This window comes from Quercus robur, chromosome 8 (assembly GCF_932294415.1).
Source record: "Quercus robur chromosome 8, dhQueRobu3.1, whole genome shotgun sequence".
Classification (NCBI taxonomy): domain Eukaryota; kingdom Viridiplantae; phylum Streptophyta; class Magnoliopsida; order Fagales; family Fagaceae; genus Quercus; species Quercus robur.
In genome coordinates, this window is record NC_065541.1 from 55,471,235 (window position 1) to 55,492,621 (window position 21,387).

The 21,387-nt window shown below is 34.4% G+C and overlaps 3 protein-coding genes across 6 annotated transcripts; all 3 read right to left on the reverse strand.

The window, feature by feature from the left end:
* Window positions 1-2,049: 2,049 nt before the first annotated feature.
* On the reverse strand, window positions 2,050-6,253 carry LOC126697120 (transketolase, chloroplastic). The gene is made up of 7 exons (XM_050393967.1): window positions 5,642-6,253; window positions 5,097-5,187; window positions 4,906-5,011; window positions 4,521-4,803; window positions 3,870-4,018; window positions 3,632-3,785; window positions 2,050-3,302 (listed from the first exon to the last, which is right to left on the reverse strand). Exons 1-7 carry the CDS (start codon window positions 6,158-6,160, stop codon window positions 2,343-2,345), a joined length of 2,262 nt encoding a protein of 753 aa, XP_050249924.1. The 5' UTR covers window positions 6,161-6,253; the 3' UTR covers window positions 2,050-2,342.
* A 3,710-nt stretch (window positions 6,254-9,963) lies between these two features.
* LOC126697125 (DNA repair protein RAD51 homolog 3) lies at window positions 9,964-14,676 on the reverse strand. Its single transcript, XM_050393978.1, has 9 exons — window positions 14,447-14,676; window positions 12,691-12,789; window positions 11,751-11,873; window positions 11,511-11,544; window positions 11,369-11,439; window positions 11,052-11,278; window positions 10,786-10,917; window positions 10,522-10,588; window positions 9,964-10,403 (listed from the first exon to the last, which is right to left on the reverse strand). Exons 1-9 carry the CDS (start codon window positions 14,556-14,558, stop codon window positions 10,228-10,230), a joined length of 1,041 nt encoding a protein of 346 aa, XP_050249935.1. The 5' UTR covers window positions 14,559-14,676; the 3' UTR covers window positions 9,964-10,227.
* Window positions 14,677-15,398: 722 nt separating this feature from the next.
* LOC126697127 (uncharacterized) lies at window positions 15,399-18,697 on the reverse strand. Of its 4 annotated transcripts, none has more exons than XM_050393984.1 (3): window positions 18,532-18,697; window positions 17,166-18,049; window positions 15,399-15,747 (listed from the first exon to the last, which is right to left on the reverse strand). In XM_050393984.1, exon 2 carries the CDS (start codon window positions 17,951-17,953, stop codon window positions 17,177-17,179), a length of 777 nt encoding a protein of 258 aa, XP_050249941.1. In that variant the 5' UTR covers window positions 17,954-18,049; window positions 18,532-18,697; the 3' UTR covers window positions 15,399-15,747; window positions 17,166-17,176. The 4 variants fall into 4 exon arrangements, with proteins under 4 accessions (XP_050249941.1, XP_050249939.1, XP_050249940.1 ...); XM_050393982.1 differs by lacking the exon at window positions 15,399-15,747 and adding an exon at window positions 15,955-16,412; XM_050393983.1 differs by lacking the exon at window positions 15,399-15,747 and adding an exon at window positions 15,955-16,412 and having other exon boundaries at window positions 17,152-18,049.
* Between the last annotated feature and the right edge of the window lie 2,690 nt (window positions 18,698-21,387).

The window sequence follows — 21,387 nt, forward strand, 5'->3', positions numbered from 1 at the left end:
TCCTCGAGTCTTTTAATTGAAGCTAGTATTACCTTAAATTGTAATGTGTTAAAGAATCAAGAACAGAGCACTTGTAGCAGTGGAGCTAAAAAGCTAAAAAGTTATTTTAGCTCTATCAAAACACAAAAAAACTCATACAGCAGTGGAGTGTGTAGCTTAGAGCTAAAAAAAAAAAATTTATTCCCTACCCGGTTGTGTGTGTGGCTGTGATGGTTGTGTGTAGTGGATATATTATTTTATTGTAGTAGATATTTTTTTTTATTGTGATGTTTATATTATTTTATTGTGTTAGAAAGTTAAAATAGATCTACTACTGCAGTATGTGTGTAAGTAAAATAGATAAAGTAATTTTTTGTGATGCCAAATAGCTAAATTTTTAGCTCTGGATGTTTAATCCCTTTTTTTAGAGGGAAAATTATCAAACTAAAAGCTGAAAGATTGAAAACACACAGGTAAGTTCTTGCAAGAGTGTTAATTGAAGGACAGCAAAAATCTGACTCGCAAAGTCACAGCCCACTTCAAATGCAAATAGAACCTCTTAGGCCCATCTAAAGACACCCCAATTCAAATTGTCTGGTCTGCCCATTTATCAGTCCGTTATAATTTATAACTATAAGCATCAATATAAAAAGGTGACCACTGGCCAACCACTGCACTGAAAAGTAAATTCATCATTTGGTTGGAGCTGTGTATGAATCTCAAATAAAAAATGCTCCTAAACATTACCTTTTTAAGTTTTCACTATTCCGACATCATTATTTTATTGATTCATATCATACTATCAGGAATTGGTATTAAAGATCATATTTTTATTTGCTATTGTCAACCAAAACATCTGTGAGCTCCCATTAAGTAGATAGTCAAGTCAGCTATAGATCTAACCGATATTTATCTAACCCCACAGCCTGCCCGTCAAGGATATTCATTGCTTGCAGCTTACATACTAAAGAACTCAAAGAATCTTATTTTATATTTGTGTACAGTGGCCATGAATCTCAGATCAAGAAACCATTTAAAATTATTACCCAAGTTTGTTGGCACCTAAATTTGTGAAGATGAAAAACCCGTTCCCTGTTATCAAACATGTTGACCCAACTATATTTGCGCATCCAACACTATTGCCTATTGGGAGCATTTGTCAAATTCATTAGAGATGTCCACATAGTATATACTTTTATACCAAAAACAGAATCACCAAATTGTTCTTGATCTAAAAAATTATACATGACACAAAATTGTTTAGTACCACGTGAAGAAAGATATTTTAGTACCCAAAAATGAGCCACATATAACCCCTTCACTATTCACTCACACAGAGTGGGAGAGAATATGCTTAACATGCTGAATATGCTCAAATCCTCTTTAAAACGTCTATATATTATATATATCAAATTTGTAAAGTGGGTCCCATTTTCACCAACAAAAGTGACCGTTTATCTCGGGGGTAGAGAGTGTGAGTTTTATTACTAACCTATACATTTGCAGGAACTTTTGGTGGTAGTAGAAGACAATATGGATAGGTAAGCTGATGACGGGAGCTTCAACAACCACAAACTTATCGATGGGTCAATATCTTCCCTTCCCTGCAAACAAAGTGGACCCTCAAAACGCAAAAGTTGGGCAATACTCCAAAATTAACTAGGCTAAGCTTCATTCACTTCTTAACTTATTATTGGGTCCCATATCCCAATGTAGGAAGGGAAATGGATTACCCTACTTTTATTGAATGGCTTGAAACAATTATGAATTATCCATCCACAATTTGATACACAAAAACATATATTTTTTTGGTGGGGACAGCCTCATTTCAACCACCCATCCATTTGTGTTTAGTTTGTCCAATCCGATCAACTTTGAAAGAATTGAAGATGATTTTTTTTTTTGGAGGTGGGAAATTAAACATACATAATGGGCTACCAAATTTGATATGTTCATTCGAGATAAACAATTTAAACCGTCATATGAACCAAAAACGATTTCAAATATTCATAAAGATGATCCGATTGCTCCAAAAGCTAAAACAACTAATAATGAAGACAGTGACAGAGGTTTATGAAGTATGAAGAAGCTCGTTAAAATCAACCACATAAAATTACAAAACTCAAGACATGTCCAAGAGTTGTTACAAATTCATGAAAATTCATTAAACCCTACTCTCTCTTTGATCTATATGCTCCACTGGGGAATCATAACAACAGAAGAAAATTTAATCTTGCCTTTTATTGTAGTAGAAGAGACCGTGTTGCAAAACAGATCTCTAGGGAATGGTTTCCTCATTGAAATTCCCAACCCAAACCCAATTGCCAAATGGCAAGTTTTCGTGACAGACGAACAAACCAAGCCTAAGAAAGTTCCTTAGCTGCTGCAATAACAGCCTCTGCAGTAAGACCATACTCCTTGTATATTTTTCCAGCTGGAGCACTTGCGCCAAACCGGTCAATACCTATCGCCTTACCTTTGCTTCCAACAATTTTCTCCCACCCAAATGTTGATCCAGCCTCGATGCTAACCCTAGCTGACACAGCTGCTGGCAAAACACTTTCCTTGTAGGCATCTGATTGCTCATCAAAGAGTTCCCAAGAGATGAACGAGACAACTCTAACAGCCTTGCCTTCCTTTCTTAGTTCCTCTGCAGCTTGAGCAGCAATTTCCAATTCAGAACCAGTTCCAATCAAAATAACATCTGGCTTGTTACCAGAAGAATTGTCTGAAATAATGTAGCCTCCCTTTTCAACTCCTTCGATGGAAGTTCCAGGAAGTTGTTTCAGCTTTTGCCGAGAAAGGGCAAGGATAGAGGGTCTCTTCCTGTTAAGAACTGCAACCTTGTATGCTCCAGCAGTCTCATTTCCATCAGCTGGGCGGAGCATCAATATGTTGGGCATTGCCCGGAAACTTGCAATGTGCTCTATTGGCTGATGGGTTGGGCCATCTTCTCCAAGCCCAATTGAATCATGGGTCATAACGTAGATAACTCCGGCTTCAGATAAGGCAGAAATCCTGATAGCTGCTCTCATGTAGTCGGTGAAAACAAAAAAAGTAGCACAGTATGGAATCAGACCAGGGCTGTGAAGGGCAATGCCATTGCAAATGGCTCCCATGCCATGCTCTCTAACACCAAACCTAACATTGCGCTCTTCTGGGGTGTCCTTTTGGAAGTCCCCAAACATTTTCAGCAATGTCATGTTGGAAGATGCAAGATCCGCACTACCACCTAGGAGACCGGGGAGAACCTTTGCTAGTGCATTAAGGCATTGCTGAGACAGATTTCTGGTGGCATCAGCTGGGCTCTCCGGAGTGTATGTCTGAAAATAGCAATAAAATAAAACCATATGAGATCATCTATATAAGTCATATCTAAAACTTAATGGTAAAAAGAGGCTTGTCTACATGACAGCCAGGTGGTTTGCTAGACTCTTCAAGAGTTGTATGCCCAACATCGAGGACAATGTAGGGATTGAAAGAAAAAAGATAGAAAAAAAAGGTTTAATTGTGTAGTCAAATGTTGTTTAGAGTAGTTTCCAGAGGTACATTCATGCTCATTATAGAATAGCTTAAATGTAGCATAAGCAAGCAAGCAAGCAAACATTCAAAGGTCAATCAAGAGCAATTAATTTGCTCAACAGCTACTCACAGGAAGGGCTTTCTCCCAGCCAACAGGTAGTTCACCATTAGCAATAGACTTGAGCTCTGCAGCCTCCTCCTTGTACTTCTTCTCATATTCAGCAAACTTGGCATTCCATTCAGCTTCAAGAGCATAACCCTTGGGGACATGGCGACTCCAATGCCTGGGAAAGGCCAAACAATTGTTCAATATCAAATCAATCTTAGTAGCAACACAAATAATGATACCCAATTATACGTGTCCTCACTTTTTAACATCCTCTGGCACATGGAAAGGCTCAAATGGCCATCCAAGGTTCTTCCTAGTGGCATCGACTTCCTTGGCACCCAGAGCACTTCCATGTACACTGTATGAGTTTGCCTTGTTTGGAGACCCAAAACCAATGGTTGTAGTCACCTGCAAAAATGTAAATGAAAGACATAGTCATAACCTGAAGCCAGAGTACACCAATCCCAAATACTTGAGGATGTTCTTGGGAGGAACTTAAACAAAGAATAACTTCATTATATCACTAGAGTGACTTATAGATTGCTAAATTCAGAAGTATATCTTTTAAAGGAAAAGAAAGGGCGTGCATGAGGCAACACATCCTGTCTCAAACTTCCACAAATATCCTCTTAGCATCTGCTATTATAAATCCGCACCATCTTTGACTAAGTTTTAAAAACTGTAGTTGGTTGAAATTATTAATGAAACATTAAACTTATTCAAACTTGTAAATATAATAAATCAATACATACCCATATGTCTAACAATCACCTCTCCCAAAACCCACAGTAGTGGGAGCTTTATGTATTGGGTATAATCTTTATAGCCATATGTCAAGCAAGAATCATTTATGTTCTATACCAAACACCTAAGTCTAACATAAGAATCTACATATCAATAAACATCGAACCTTGATCAAAGTGGGCTTGTCTGTCACAGCCTTAGCTTCCTTAATAGCAGCACGAATTTCATCATAGCCAGTGTTTCCATTCTTCACCCAAATAACGTGCCACCCAAGACCCTCAAAACGTTTGTCAACACTCTCGGTGAATGCAATCTCGGTGTCACCATCAATAGAAATGTGGTTATCATCATAGAAAGCAATCAACTTCCCAAGCCCCCAGTGTCCAGCAAGCGAACAGGCTTCATTCGAAATCCCCTCCATTTGACAACCATCTCCCAATATAGCATATCTACACAAACCAAAAACCCAACACCTCTAAATCAAACAACATTAAGGCACAGCAAATTAAGTGGCTACAAGATCTAATAGATAGTGAATTCATCATTATTACGTGTAATGATCAACGATCTCACTGTCGGGCTTGTTGAAACGAGCAGCCAAGTGTTTCTCAGCAAGAGCCAAACCAACAGCATTGGCAATACCCTGCCCAAGAGGACCTGCATATAATTAAAAACTATAAGCATCTAAAAGTAAATTTAATTAACAAAAACCTTAACTAAGACAAAGGTTTATAGTTATAACCAGTTGTGACTTCAACACCAGGTGTCTCAAAATTCTCAGGGTGTCCAGGGGTCTTGCTTCCCCACTGTCTGAAACCCTTCAAGTCTTCTTCCTGATTATCAAATCAAAATTAATTAAATAACAACTAACTAACTATAGGTTATTTGCTAAATTTGAGATCCAAAAATAAAATTAGTTTTGGGTTTTTCAAAAAATTATTAAAAAAAAAAACATATTGGTATCCGGTAAAGTCTTTTGTTGTCGGACGAAGTGCCAAGTTAGTTAAACCAGTAATGGTTTCTACCTAACGATATATCTATTATATTTTTACGACAAATTCTAAATGTCATTAATAATTGTTATTTTTAGGTAAAAAAATAATCTTAATATCATATTCAAATTTGATTCAATCACAACTAACTACGTAAGATTTATTATAAAATTATAAAAATATGACCGACGTCATCTCTCTTAGTAACTAACTAATTTATTCATGAGAGAGTGCTAAAATGACGGACGAAAAGAGAGAAAAAAAGAGAAAAGACAGTCCAATGAGGAGGGCACACCTGGACGCTGTCGTAGCCAGCGAGGTGAAGAAGAGCGTACTGTAGCATACAACCGTGACCCGCGGAGAGGACGAAGCGGTCACGGTTGAACCAGTACGGGTTCTTCGGGTTGTACCTCATGACCTCGTCGTACAACACGTGCCCCATCGGGGCGCAGCCCATGGGCAGGCCCGGGTGACCCGAATTCGCCTTCTCGACGGCGTCGATCGCGAGGAACCGGATCGTGTTGATCGACTTCTCCACCAATGCGGTGTCGGCTGCCTGGTCCACCGCGGTCTCGACGGAAACGGCCTTGACTACGCCCGGTCGGGCACGGGTCGGGCCGGGCAGGGAAGCGCATCGGCGGTTGGCGGCGCGGCGGGAGGAGGAGATGAGCGGGGTGGTGGAGGAGGAGGATTTGAGACCGGTGAAAGTGGAGAGGGAGACGCGGTCGGTGGAGGATTGGGTGGAGCCGTGGTGGAGAGAGGTGGCGCGGGCCAAGAGAGCTTGGGATAGGGTCAGAGATGTAGAGGAAGCCATGGCTCAACCTCGAAGAAGAGAGAGATTTTCAGAGAGAGAGAGAGAGAGAGAGGAGCTAATGATGGAGAGTCCGAGGTGTGTGGTGATTTATGCTATCTCATCTAACATGTCATGGAAAAAAAAAAATGCTGTGATGAAAGTTAGAGAGAGCTGACCGATAGATTGAGTTGGAAAAACAATCGCAGCCATTGACTGTGGGTAGGAAATGCCTGCCTTTCGTTTTATTCTTTTTTAGATGGGTGTTATTTTGGATTTACTTTATTTATTTATTTTTTTTGGGTTTAATGTTGAAAGTTTAAACTTGGGGTTGGTGTGTTTCAAAAAAGAAAAAAAAACTGGGGTTGGTGAAAGCTCAGTTCTTTTATTTAATCATTGAATAAATGAAAAAGTAAAATATAAGGTAAAAAAAAAAAAAAAATGTTACGTCTATAATATTTTTACAACAAATCACATGTGGTTAGTTGTTATTGGTTTAAATTTGAAACTAACACTAAGATTATTTTTTTACCCTAATAATAGCAACCAGTAACAACCTGTCATTTAAGATTTGTTGTAAAAATATTGTAAACATATCATTTCACAAAAAAATTGGATCGAGACACTAACTAGTATTTGATGCAGGCAACGTAGCTCTTTTATTCAATGACAATAAAATGAGGAGTAATTTTTAAGTACTCCAGAAATACAGAGAATGGTGCTTCCTCCTATCACATTCATAATAAGGTCTAATAATTAAATTCATGGTGGGGTCCACTGTAAATGTGAGAGGAGGGAACACCATTATTCCGTGCTCTGAAAGTTTCTAAGAATTTTCAATAAAATGAGGTACTACGTTCACAATATTTTCATAATAAATCCTAATTGTCAGGTTGTTATAGGTTTTTAATTTGAATTTACAACTGAAATTACTTTGTTACCCATTAGTAACAGTAAGTAACAACTTGTGTCACATAAGATTTGTTGTAAAAATATTGTGAACGTAAAATTTCTCCAAATTTTACCGGCTAAACTAAATAAAACTTACAAAATCAGTAAAAATAGGTGTTAACTCAATTGTTAGGAAAAACATTGTATCAGTAACATTATTCTTTAAATATTTTTTTTATTGAAAGATTAAATTATTTATTTTAAATTAAAGATAATTATTATTCATTGTGCAAATGGGCTGTAGTAGTAGATTTATTGAATGCGCAGATTTGAGAGATGAAGGAATATGAGAGAAGAAGGTGAGAGAATATGCTTATTTACTTGCGTGGTGTGGTTGTGGTTGTGGTTGTATTTACAAATTCTACACCAGAACGACTGGTGGTGACGTTTTTATTTTTATATATTTGGTACTCAAGGAGGACGACGGTCAACATGGATGTATGTATAGCAAAAAGTATAGTGGTGCTTGGTAGGTAGTTGTACATGTTGATATTATCTACACTACGTGACTGCTTCGGAAATTGTAATAATAAACTATAAATCTTTGCAGTCTAGTCAAAAATGGCTTTTCTTGCCTCTTTCTATAATTGACTTCTTATACCATCCAAAGGCCGCTGGCTTTTGTTCTTTACAAGCAAATGCCGATTTATTATGGCTTTTTTTTTTTTTTTTAATGATTATTATATTATAAAGTATTAAGATTATTGCTTTTCTAGTATTTCCTTTTCTTTTTGTTGAGGGGGCTATATATATATTCCTCAATTTTGGTTCGCTTAATCCAAAAAACGAGCTAGTTCATGCCACATTTTATAAAAGCACAGTTCCCAGATTAAGAAATATGCCATAAAAATAGAAAAAGAAAAAGATAGAAAGAATATCTTTGCCACCAAACAACGACTAAATCCAACCTTTGAAGTCTTAAATTAGTATCTTTTATATAACAGTTATATACAATATTCTATAAATGTATAGGAAAGAAACGTTGCATTTTGATTTTACTATTATATGACAAATTCTATTTTCATGGTAGGCTTCATTATGTCTTCAATTGTATTTTACAGGTTGAGACTCATATCTGATCTTGCTGATTATTCAATTTATCAACTTATTTAGTTTACTAACAACATTTTAAAGATTTGTTCATTTTTAAAGTTTAAGTCAATGAAAATAAACTATTTCAAACGATTGGATGAAATGAATTATAGAATCAAGATCCTTAAGGCCCGTGTTGATTTTTTTTTGTGATGGTTGAATCTCATGAATGATTGGCAGAATTTTTTTTAAAAATAGATTGATATCAAATTATGATCTCATTACTGTTTGCAATAGATCCACATGCTTATTTTATTGCTCCATTTTTTTTTCAATTTTTTTGCCAAGGAGCGGTGGGTTGTTGAAAAGATAGAAGGTTAGGGAGTTTGGTGGAGGAACAGTTAAGAACAATAAGATTGCTTTGAGTTGAAGATTTGTTCCAAAACCATAAAAATTTTCAAAGTTGGTTGCGAAAAATTGGTCCTTGTCATTCAAACTTCAACCCCATAGTGACCCATAGCTCATAATTAATTAATCTTCAAGCGGCTGACATGTTACACGTGTGACATGTGCACACCATCCACTAAGTTTCTTACACATGTTTCCTCTAAAATTAGAGTTGTTTAAAGTCTAAAAACCATTCTTGACTGTGAGACCCTATTAGAGAAAAGGAGCGGTACCATAAGTAAAGCTTAATAAGGCCAAATTCCACTCTCAAAATTAAATTACCATAAAAACCCGTATCCATTTGTGTCGTATTCGTGGATCTTGTCAAACACTAACACCATTACTTAAACTACCATTACATTGAATATTATTTAGAAGGACAAATGTTAGGTAGTTACATCATAAATCTTTTTAAAAAAAAATTAATTCTCTTCCTCCATTCTATACTTATATTAATAGCTAAAATGCGTAATGCATAGAATAAAACAGTGTTTATATATAATATTTTTAATCAATAAATATTAATAAATCAAAAATCAAAATAGAGAATTTGTAGAAAATAATTTACTTAATTTAATTAAAATTTATTTAGAAAATATACAATCTAATTTTATAAGAATTTGTTTAGTATTGGATTATTTTGTCCAAAAAGACAATTTCCAATTAATTTAAACTAATTCAATCTAACACTATTTATAAATTTAGAAAAGATTACAATATACAAAGTAAGAGTAATGCGACAACCATAAACTATTTTAAAATATTTTTACAAAATGTTGATGTGGGCAACCTTTTATTGATTTTCATCTAGGCTCACCATTAATATCATTTTTTTCATTTACCAATAATCACTTATCAACAGTTTACAAAATAATTTATATTTCTAACATTATTCTTAAAATAACTGCTTATAAATGTTAACTTTCAAAATCTAACATTAAACATAGTCAACAAAAAGTAACTGCCTTTATTTTATATTATTATATAGATATAAATATAAATACTTATATGATAATATAAAATAAAAGCAGTTACTTTTTGTTGACTCGGTTTGATGTTAGATTTTGAAAGTGAAATTATATATTTACAATTTTCGCATCCTAAATTTTCTCTTTTTTTTTATGAACTTTTTTATTTTGTCTTTTTTGGTAATACGCGTGACAGTAGCTATTTGTTTGTATGCTAGGCAGTCCACGCAATTTTGAATTGACATTTTTATTTTCTATTTAATTATTTAATTTATTGATAGAACTTGAACCTAAGACTTGATTTATTTTCAACTCACTCAGTTACCACCTGAACTGAGACCCATATAGGCTCATTTATTTATATTTATGCAAAGCAAGTATAAAATTTAATTAAAAGCACTTCAACTCGAAATAACACAACTCCAAAGCTGTTGAAAGTGATCGATTGGTATAGCTTATATTCATTGGTTTACTACTTTGCTTAAAAATAAGCTGAACAAAAATTACAGCTATAGTTTGAAAAATGTGAGACTTCTGTACATTCTTTTTTAAGATAAAAATTAAGCTAAACCAAACTGACAAATAAAATATATTAGTTGCTGTAATTATCTTAAATGATCAAGCATTAATCTATTTTAACAACTTACCTATGGTGCTGATGTTGGAGTTTTAAGTTGTATCTCACACTAAGTCTCACATCATTTTGATGCGCTTACAGTTTGAAGCAGAATTCCTAATACCTTTAGAGGTCACAGAATATGGTGCAGATGCTGATCGGAGGGAGGGTGACTTGTCAATGTATGCATATCGTTCATTGCCATTCCAGTATAAAATGACTCGATTTGTGCACGAATGTGACCAGCTATCACCTGCCCAGCAAGATGAAACAACTCTTAAAAAAGGGCAAGTGGCAATGGGAAGTAAACTATTGACTATGCAAACTACGAATTCAGGAAGGTGGTGGGAGCTAAGTGAGAAAATACTTACCCAGTGCAAGAGTTAATTGAAATGAACCATCTATATACTTGGTGGTCACCTGATTCAACAAAACAACCTGCAGAAAATAACATAAAATATTAGAACAAGAAAAATAATGGTCAGATATTGCCGGTAAAGACCCTAATTACAAAAGTGAACCTGAGAAATACAAGTTGGTTCTATTGCATTCAAATCTCTACTTGAATTGGCAAAAGCAAGTTTGCCAAAAGTTTACAATGTTAAATCCTACAAAGAGACCAAATTAATTCTTACCGCCAAACTAAAATCTTTTGCGAGTTTCATCAGCTTTAAAGCCATTCCGCTTAGTAATCGAGTCCTGAGGGCCATGTCATCAAAATCTTGGCGGAAGTGGAAAGTAACACTATCAACAATAACAATCTTTACCTGAAATAAATTTTAGTAATAAAAAAAATTAACACCAAAAACATATAAATTTATACACCAGCATGCAACCACTTCACACACAGACAAACACTAAAGCAAGGGACAAAATTAATAAGCTAATAAGAAGTACCCACATCTTTATGCTCTGAGATGAACTTGTCTAAGTAATTTATAAGAGCAATTTGCTCAGTGTAACTGCAGACTCGGAAATAGAATATGTTTTCCAAGATATTGTTGGGGTGCGTTTTAAGTTGGCAAGCTTGAAAATCCTTCCGCAAAAGGCCACCACATTCTGACATGTCTTCTATGCATGCTTCAGCAATTTGTAAAGCACGTTCGACCATGAAGCTGCCTTCTGTATCTAAGCTTCACAAAGTCAAAAATATGAAAAGCAGTTGGAGAAGTGCATCAAATGGTCAGTGAGGAACAGTTATGAATTCAAGGAACTTACCTATATATATTGCCTTTCCTCCTAAGCCACCATAATCAACTGGAATTTGAACATTGATAGCAAGTTGAATCCTGTAAATTTAAGTAAACATTAACTGCCAAAAAAATGCCCACAAGGAAAAAAGAATAATGATGATCCATACCCCAGCTGTGTTTTACCAATGCCTGGAACTCCACCTAAACAATAAAAACAACAAAAAACATCATCTCCTCACCAAAATAAAACTTGTCAAGTATTTATGCTAATAAACAAAGTGCAGAAAACATGTAAATCAATGATTATAACAACATAGCATGTACTTTTTATTTTAATTTATTGAATTTTTTGGGGGGACGGGGAACAATGTTGCGTGGATCTCAATTAGGAAAAAAGAAAAACTAACCAATTTCAGTAACTTCTTTGCAATTTATTCCCCCACCAAGGATGTTATTCAGATCCTCACAAGATGTAGTGATGCGTGGAAACATCTCCTCCTCATGGAGCATATCCCAAGCAGTTTGCGCACCTGCACAAAATGAAAAGAAAATAATAATAATAATAACTGTAGGTAGAAAGATTCCTAAATAGAAAGAAAATGGCAATCCAGTGAGACTTATAGCCTTGGCTCAATTTTCTTTTTTCATAGGGGGAGTGAAAGAGAGAAGAGAAGAGAAAGAAGAAGGGTTCAATAGATTATTTTACTAACCAAATTGATGATACTGAAACAAAAGTAGATCACTTCACAATAATAAAATTGCTTCAACCAAATTAGAAGGCTGCATGATTTCAACAAAGATTAATTTTCCAAGTCTCTCTTTCTTTCTCTTGGTAGAGAGATGAACAACGAGAAAATACAACCATTCTCAAAGTAATTTCCAATACAAAAGTACAAAATGATCAAGAAATGGCATCTCACTAAAAGTATAACCTAACTAAATTATTCACACAAGAGGACAGTAGATCTTATTACACTTGAATACACTAAGCAGAACTGAAAATAGTATAAAGTGTGCGTGCACTTGAGTGTGTAGCATTTTTGAATAAGAAGTTACATTATTTGTAAGAGATGACTGTAAACAAAGAAGGTACACAATTTGATATTGACACAATAGAATGCTATATTGGCAAGTATAGAGATTCAACCATATAGCATGCTATGTTGACAAGTATCAAGATTTGGGCTAGCAGAGAGCATCTTCAGGGAGCACAACATAAGTGTCCTGTATGATGGTATCACAGTGTCTGAGGTCTCTCATTAAAACTTCCTAAGATTGTTCCAGAAAAGTCTTCAATTTTTTAAATGAAAGACTTAAATAATGACATATGATGGAGAGAATACATACCATTAACAGTACCACAACCTCCTGCTGACCCATCCAACCTATGACTATGTGATGCAACCCTCATAATTTCAGCAGCCTCATTATCCGAAATTTTTAGATCTGTCTTAGAAAAAAGAAATGTTAGAATACATTAATCTAACACATTAAAGAAATGGAGGAAGCTGATTCATGTGAGAAAAACACAGACATGACATTTAAAGCTAGCACAAAAGTAACAAAGAAAACTATCAGGGTGATTCCTAAATGAATTTATTGAGAGAATATGGTTTACTTTAAGCAAATGGAAAAATATGGTGATCAATTCTAATTACAAAGGGTCTGTTATTGTCTTGGATGGAAGCAGTCTTTTATGTATAAATAAATAAATAAATATATATATATATATATAAAATTTATTGATAAAGAAACAAGAACTCTATGTTCACAATGATGAACACAAAGTATCTAAAACAATTACAACCAAATCAAAATGAGAAACTAAACGAGTGCTGGGAAATCAATAATAGAAGTACAATGTGTAAAATCCCAACCTCGAGACCAATCAAATAGGGTCCTAATTAGCAAGGACTTCAAATAATCAAAAGGTCTCTCAACATCCTCAAAAGTGCGGCCATTTCATTCCTTCCACACTAACCACATCAGATACCCTGGCACCAAATTCCAAACATTCGAGGAATGTTTCCCCAACCAGTTTTGACAACCAAACAGAAGAGAGATGACCCTCTCCAGCATCACTCATTGAACCCTAAACATCTAAAACACTACACTCGATAGCGCAAGAGCAAACTCACAATGTAGCAAAAGATGATCCACCGATTCCTCACAACACCGACACGTACAACACCGGTTGACTAGGGTAAAACCCCTCTTAACAAGATTATCAATTGTGAGAATCCAACCCCACACTGCTGTCCACAAAACAAAACAAAAAGACACCATCTTACGGGCCTTAACACCCCAAATTCTCTTCCAAGGAAAAGAAATAGTGAGGGAACCACAAATAATATAGTGGGGGCCTTAACATGTCTTGGATGGAAACAATCTACTGTGCCAGCATAGTGAAACTGAAACTCCAGTAACTGTGGCCTCCTCTTCTCTTCGAACCCACAAAACATGAAATATTAAGTTGGGTGTGCAGACTATATAATTGGCAATGTTAGTATCTTCTATATTTAAAAATATTAGTATTGGCATAGGATTCAATTTATGGGTTAGTGCCCAATTATGTTATATCAATTCTTCAAGTTCTTACGGTTCGAGTTAACTCAACTAGTAAAATATCTAGTCATTGAACAAGGGACTTAGTATTTAATCCTACTAACTCAAAAAAGAAACCCAATGGCGTTTAAATCCTATTGTATCTATCCCAAAAAATTTCTTCAAGTTTCTTTTCTTTTTCTCCACACGAGACTTCTATTCACACGAATCACACGCGAATATCCAACCATACTAAAATTACTTTATGCAATGTTATTTGGTCAATTAACTGTAGTAACAAGTAGCCAATAATCTCAAAAGAAATATAAATATCTGGTTCTGCAACTGGGTTCTATTAAATCATAAATTAGAACCCGTGAACTAAACTTTACAGGAACAAACTGAGAGAATAATTACATCAAACACTTAGCGAGGTGCATCAGTAACTGGTAAGAGACCAAAAGCGAGTCAAAGCCAGAAATTTTGATATGAAGATCAACAATATCACACATACAAAAAATGACCATTTTTCCAAAAAAGCAAAAGAGAAAGATGTAACCTCTGGCAAGGTGGGAGGGAGAGAGCGAAGAAAAAGAAGAGAGAGTTGTATAGCCTGCTGCTATCAGTTTGCCTCTCTGTGATGCTGATATGGGCAACCGACCCACTTCCATTTTCACTCTTTTGATTGAAAGCTCGCTCTCACAAAGAAACAGTGTTTGGATTTGAGAGAGAGAGAGAGAGAGAGTGTGTGTGTGTAGAATTTGCGAGCTCACTGAGTTGTGGCGCTTAAAAGTTAAAACCACTTTATAGTGTTGAAATGCGGGAAAGTCTTGTTTGGCTGGGGGGATTTAAAATTTAACTTATCCGTTTTATTTTATTTCCTCCAAAAGTATTTCTTCAAAATATAAATAAAATGTCCATACTATTTTTTATCTCTTTATAAATTTTCAATATAATGTAATAGTTCAATCAAAAGAAAAAATTATATGTAATATATATAATGTAATAGCGAGATCATATTTTATGAAAGGAACACTTTATATAATATTATTACCTTATTAAATAATATAAATTCTCAGATTTAAAATTTAAAATATTTCTTTTGTGATAGTAAGAAACTTTATTAACAAAACTAGTTGAAACTCACAAAGGAAGAGGAGACCAATAGTTTGGAAAAACCTTTTTCATCTTTTTCATTTTTTACCACTACCTAGGACCTACTATGTTTTTCAGAAAATTTACAAAATTGGAAATCAAAATGCTCTTGACCATTTTTCAGTAACATTCGCGGGAAAGCTCTTTTATATAGTCCTTAAAAATCAAAATATAACACATGTAGATAATCAGATTAGGACCAAAATAGAATTTCCTATTTTGACTTCCTATACCATGCTCTGGTCAGCATTCGCAAGGATGGTTTTGGACGTATGCAAATTCAGTATTCTCTCATATTTCTACTATTTTGAGTTTGCTCAGATACCGAACCAAACTTAATTTAATTCTTTTAGTGAATGAAGTACTGATAAGACTTGATTGTCATTGTTCTAGCACTTGAGCAAGTTGAATGCGCTGCTCACCATAACAAAAATAGTACATTATAGATAAAAAATTTCAATCGAACTTAGATTCTTAGGGAGCGTTTGGTTTGCATAATGTTCTATTCTTGTAATATTAGATTCAAGAAATCCGAAGAATATAACATTATAATGTTTGTTTCATTAGTTACATTCTCATCACAATCAGTATGTTGACAAGGGCTAAACTCCGCATTCAAGCTCAGTTGGCTTTGGATTCAGTTCTAATTTCAGCTAGGGAGTGGAATATGGACCGTTGAACTGCAGATCAGTGCGGTGAAGTATGCTATGGTCCAAACAAAAATAAAAAATAAAAACACATTAACATATTTTCAGCAAAAACATTTGCAGTTCATCACGTTTTGTATTGCCGGCTTCATATTTTGTCTTCTTAGTTCTTCAGGATATGTAAATAACTAGATGTAAAAGACATTTGATAAGCAATAATTGTTAGCTATCAGTGAGTGACCACTGTTCCACTTTGAGGGTAGAGTGAACTGAAGTCTGCAGTTTGCTTTTATCAAATCAACATCACATAAAAATGATTTTATGATGAGAAATCCTTAACATATATAATAACATCTTAAAGAAATTCTGTACTGGGTATGCTATGTGAACAAAGGATTGTTAAATCATAAAGATCATTAAGCTCAAAATGAGGAAATCTAATGGTTTACAGAACTGGAAATTCAAAACCTAAAGTGCAATTAAGGAACTTGGGAGAAACCATTTTATACTGAAAAAATGAGCCCAATATGCTTATTTTCGCAACCAGTTGGAACTTGAACCACACTGCTGCATCGGTTTTTTTTGGAAACTGGGGTCCGGAAGGTTTTAGATAAAAGAAGCTCTACAGTCCCCCACTGCAGAGACTGATGAATTCATAAAGCTCTTCAAATAGTTCACAGGCAGGACTGGAAGCCCTGGAATAGGATGTTGAAAACCTAAAACCTGAAAATTAGATTACATGGTTTTTGAAATGAGATTTTATCATAAAGATATATACCATCAAGGGTGCCCAAAAAGGTTAGAAACAGAAACAAAAGGCAAATAAAAAGCAAAACAAAGCAATTAATAATATTTAAGAATATGATGTCCTACAGATTAGACCAAATATAATGTCAACATGCCTTTAGACTGGATAATAGTACAGTTACTTCACAAGAAATTTAGAGAGCCTGAGATCTACCAGATACTAAACTGATCCAGTAAAACCTAAGCTTTAAAGTCAGTCAGGGAACTTAATGGAACAAATGACAACAAATCTTCCAACATTAAAAGAAAAGAAGAAAGTTAATCACTGAAGGCAAAGAAAAATTGTGTAGTCAATAGACTAGACACTTCTATCAGTAAAGGATAATTTTTCACAATTACAAAGGAAGTTTAGAGAGAAAGAAGTTGGTAAATGAATGGTTGAGAAAACAATTGACAAGAGCCTTACAGATTGTATTCTAAAAACTAAACCAGGGTACAAAGTAACCGATCATTCATAGGACCAGGACTCCCAATGGTTCAGTTCAGCCCATGTTCACTTTGATAAAAAATACAAAACAAGCTAGTCAACATTTTAAGCAAATCTTGAATCAAAGAATACTTGGAAGGGAAAAAGACAATGGGCAACTCTCAAATGAATCATATAAAAATAAAATAGAGATACAGAACAGCAGTTTATCCAGACAACCACACGTACGTGCTCTCTTTTACCTTCCCATTCATTAGCTACTGTGGTTGCTGTTGCTTCTCCAGGATGACAATAGAGGAAACTGTGAGAACAGGGACTCCATAACCCCCCTTGCAGGAGCAGTCTTATTCGGCGTCACCATTTGCTTTCCATCTTCTTGAGCATCAAGATACCGCCAGAACTTGATAACATGGAGACTCTCTTCTTCTGTTGATCTCTGGACTACAATTCTAGAAGCATATCCCCTCTCTCTCATTTGAAGGCATATCTCTGAGGGATTGTTACATGTAAGTGTGACCATGTACAACCAACCCTTGTCTGACAATAGATTGTCAGCAATTGGCAATATCCTATCAATAACGCTCCGGCCATTCTCCCCTCCTGCCCAAGATGAGGCAATCCCTTCACGACCTACTTCATCTTCAGGGGTTGGCACATACGGTGGGTTCACAACCATTACATCAACCAATCCAGCCAGACGCTTCTCCAGTCCTAACGCGATGTCAGTGTTTATCAACTCTGCGTGAACACCATGTGCTTCTAGAGTCTCGCTGGTCACCCTCACAGCATGAGGGTTGGTATCAGTAGCAATATAGTGGACCCCAGGAGCCTCCTGTCCTAGAATGAGAGCTAGAGAAGTAATAATATAACCACTACCACAACCCACTTCCAAGCACAACGTAGGATGATGCTCTAACAGGTGATTCCTATCAGCCAGGAGCGCATCAACTAGCGCAAATGAATCATCACACGGTTCATAAACCTCGGGATGTGAACTCACAAGGCGGATTTGGGCTATTCTGAAGGGCATCTTGTAAAGGACTAATAGAAACTATTGTTTGTGCTGAAAGTACTCCTACCAGTTATTGTTCCATTGTTTATCTTTGCTGGCTCTAATTGTAGCTAACTGTTCTCCATATAAAAAAGGAAAACCCACATATTAGCTTTATACTAAGAAAAAAACTAGGCAGAAATTAGAATGAAACAATTACAATTACTGTCCCAGATCATATTTCTTGGTGATCATTCATAGATGACATGATCCAAACAATGATCATATTAAATTCATTGGTTCATAATTAATAAAGTGACTTGGCCCTTCCCTTAGGCGAGTTAGGCAATTGCCTAAGGCCCCCAAGTCCCAAAATTTTAGAAAAGAACCAACCGGGTAGTAGAGGATTTAGTTTCAAATGAATTACAAAAATAATCTGGCACATCCTTTTAACCAAAAAAACAAAAATTTTGGTAAATCCTATTAAACATTGGTTCTAAACAAAATCATTCACCAAAAAAAAAAACAGATAAACTACAAATCCGGTCTAAGAGATTAACCAAAAAACAATCACAAATCAAAACAAATAAATCCACTCAAAACCCTAAAAATTTTACCTTTCACTCTAGTCTGTGCTCTCCGCCTCTCTCTGATTCTCTGCTCTCCGCCTCTCTCAAGTCTCAACTGCTCACCTCACTGTATCAGGTTCTGAGGTTCAGGAATCAGGTATAAAATTATAATAAATATTTGGGCACAGGGCACTCCATTTTATTTGTTAGAGAACTTAAGATAACTTTGTTTATTTGGGCCCTCCCTGTACCTGGCTGGTTTTGTAACTTTGTTTATCACTTATCAGTTTATCATTATGGCTGGCTGGACCCTCCCTGGACTGGGCATTAAGTTAAGGTTTTTTTTTTTTTTTTTTTTTGGTGGGTGGGTCTTATTAATAAGTCTTGTGTCAATGTTATGGTTGTGTTTAAATTTTTGTTATGTTTGTGCTTAATTGGTTGAAATTTCTAAAAAATTGTTATTATTTAGTGAAACTACAACAATACTTTTTGTACTGGCTTCTGAGCACGCGCTCATAGGCTCTTCTATTTTTTGGATAAAGGTTAATTTTGAACATTTATTATAATTTGGGATTACTTTATTTTCCAATCACAAAAAAAATCTAGGGGTGTGATGAAAAAATTAAAAATATCACAAAATCTAGCAGGTGAAATAATTTTTTCATCACACCCCTAGATTTTTTTTTGTGATTGGAAAATAAAGTAATCTCAAATTATAATAAATGCTCAAAATTAACCCTTACCCAAAAAATAGAAGAGCCTCTGAGCACGCGCGTGAGCTCGTGCTCAGAAGCTAGTATTCCGTAATTATTATCATTTTTTGCCAATTTTGTTTATGTATTAATCAACGTGTTATTAATTGGAAGATGATGCTATAATTTAGTATTAACCTATAGGGGGAGGAAAAAAAGATCCATTGAATAAATCTTATAAATAGTGCATATAATGAAAATGCATAATGAAATCATAACAATAAAACTACTTACAAAATACATGTGGTGACCAACGAAATATTTAACCAAAAAAAAAAAAAATGTTATATGTGTAATATCAATCATTCACAAATGTGTAATATTAATGGACAAACATGTAAACTTCAACTGGGTATAAATAGAAAATTATAACATTAAAACCAAAAAATAAAAAAGAGCCTCATCACACGTGCTCCTATATATCATCCAAATTTTGTGTTGCTTCTAATGTGAATGTTAATAGATAAATTTTGAAAACCTTAATATAATTAGAATTTGAAAATGTAGAAGATTGTTCAAATTGGGTTTGTGATTGAAAAATATAAAGCAACAGTTCAATATTGTCACGTACTTCATTTTTAGATCTCTCTGTTAAAGTGGCCCAACTTCCTAACAAAAATTACCCTGTAACATATGGAGAATCCTGAAGAATGAGGGGTCCTAGTTAACTTGTTAAAGAACATCGGTAGCATAAAATCTTGTTTTTTTTTTTTTTTTTTTTAATTAAAAAAAAAATCACCCACCATACATATGCAGAAGTCAAAATTTCCAAAATAAACATGCAAAGGTAAACAGAAGCAAAGATATAAGATTAGGAATTGACAAATAAATAATTTCCCTTTTCATTTGAAAAATAAAATAAAATAAAAATGAAAGAAGGGAACACCATAGGTACATTGTAATTACACATTCAAAAAATAATTCAATTATTTGATTGTTGCTTTCCATGATTCAAATGTAATTACACATTCAAAATTAAGTGGCTCAAATGTGAAACATGAGTAAGAAAAGGAAATGTAAAAGTTTGGTAACTTTTTCATAAAATCTTGGGGTTCATGCAATCTTAACACTTTCGTTTGGCTATAATCTAAAATCCTAGATTGGCATCAGTCATCGATCTATCAAGGGCGCTTTATAGTGCTTTCAGTTGAAACACATATCTACAAACCACAATGTGAATGGAATAAGGATGTTATTATCTTTCTCAAGAGTTTTTGGTCCAAACAAAGTAAAAGAAAATTTTTGACAGAAAATTTGAATAGATTGAACCGTGCAAACATACCTTTTAGTACATGTTTCCCAATAGTGATAATGCCCATTCATCCTCATCCACCAATTTGAAGCCAAAATCCTTTCATTCAAAATGGCATGCAAAACGTATTAGATCAAATTAGACTCCATAAAATTATTTCATAAAAGTAGAAGGAACAAAAGCAAATATCATAGGAAATAGGAATGAGATCAAACTTGCCAGCACTCTTGAAAGTATAAGAGATTTCGCAAATTGACGGAGGAAATGACAGACTCTTGAAATCAACATCATTAACAATTTAAACGATGCAATTAGAATGGAGATGGTAATGAGAGTTAAAAAAAAAAAAAAAAAAACACCTGAAAAAGAACGTGAAAACGTGAAACATGGGAAATAGAGAAGTTTGAATAATAGACTCTCTTTTTTTTAATAAAGGTAATTGAATTTTTTTTTTTTTTTTGCAATAACGGCAGATGTGTGTGTTTTTTATTTTTTATTTTTATCAATTATAATGGCAGATATATTTACAAACAAACGTGTGTTTGTTTTATTTATTTATTTTTTTTTTATAAATGGATTTGAAAACCATAAAAAAAGTGGTCCTATTTTGTAGGCAATGTTTTAGTACAAGTTAAACATATATTTTTACCGGACTATCCTTTACTTTTGTCTCTACTTAAACATAGGCTGTAGAGGTATTTTGGAACAAAAAAAAAATATAGTCCAAACAAGTGTAACCCCTTAAATTGTAGTATAGATAAATCGGGTTTTATTTCTCATTTACTCTACACTTGAAAGTTATTTATTTTTTTATTTTTAGTCTTTATAAATATATTGTTTGATTAGAAATGTCTACTAGAAAATATGCATTTGGATATGAAAAACTTAAAAAAGAAAAAA

Coding starts and splice junctions, on each gene's coding strand:
- LOC126697120 (XM_050393967.1), bottom strand. CDS start 6,160: ATGGCTTCCTCTACATCTCTGACCCTATCCCAAGCTCTCTTGGCCCGC. Junction 5,012..5,096: donor TGGTGTTGAAGTCACAACTG/GTTATAACTATA, acceptor AATTATATGCAG/GTCCTCTTGGGCAGGGTATT. Junction 3,303..3,631: donor GCTGGGAGAAAGCCCTTCCT/GTGAGTAGCTGT, acceptor TGCTATTTTCAG/ACATACACTCCGGAGAGCCC.
- LOC126697125 (XM_050393978.1), bottom strand. CDS start 14,558: ATGGAAGTGGGTCGGTTGCCCATATCAGCATCACAGAGAGGCAAACTG. Junction 11,440..11,510: donor ATTGGTAAAACACAGCTGGG/GTATGGATCATC, acceptor TTAAATTTACAG/GATTCAACTTGCTATCAATG. Junction 10,404..10,521: donor TCAATTAACTCTTGCACTGG/GTAAGTATTTTC, acceptor CTTGCTGGGCAG/GTGATAGCTGGTCACATTCG.
- LOC126697127 (XM_050393984.1), bottom strand. CDS start 17,953: ATGCCCTTCAGAATAGCCCAAATCCGCCTTGTGAGTTCACATCCCGAG.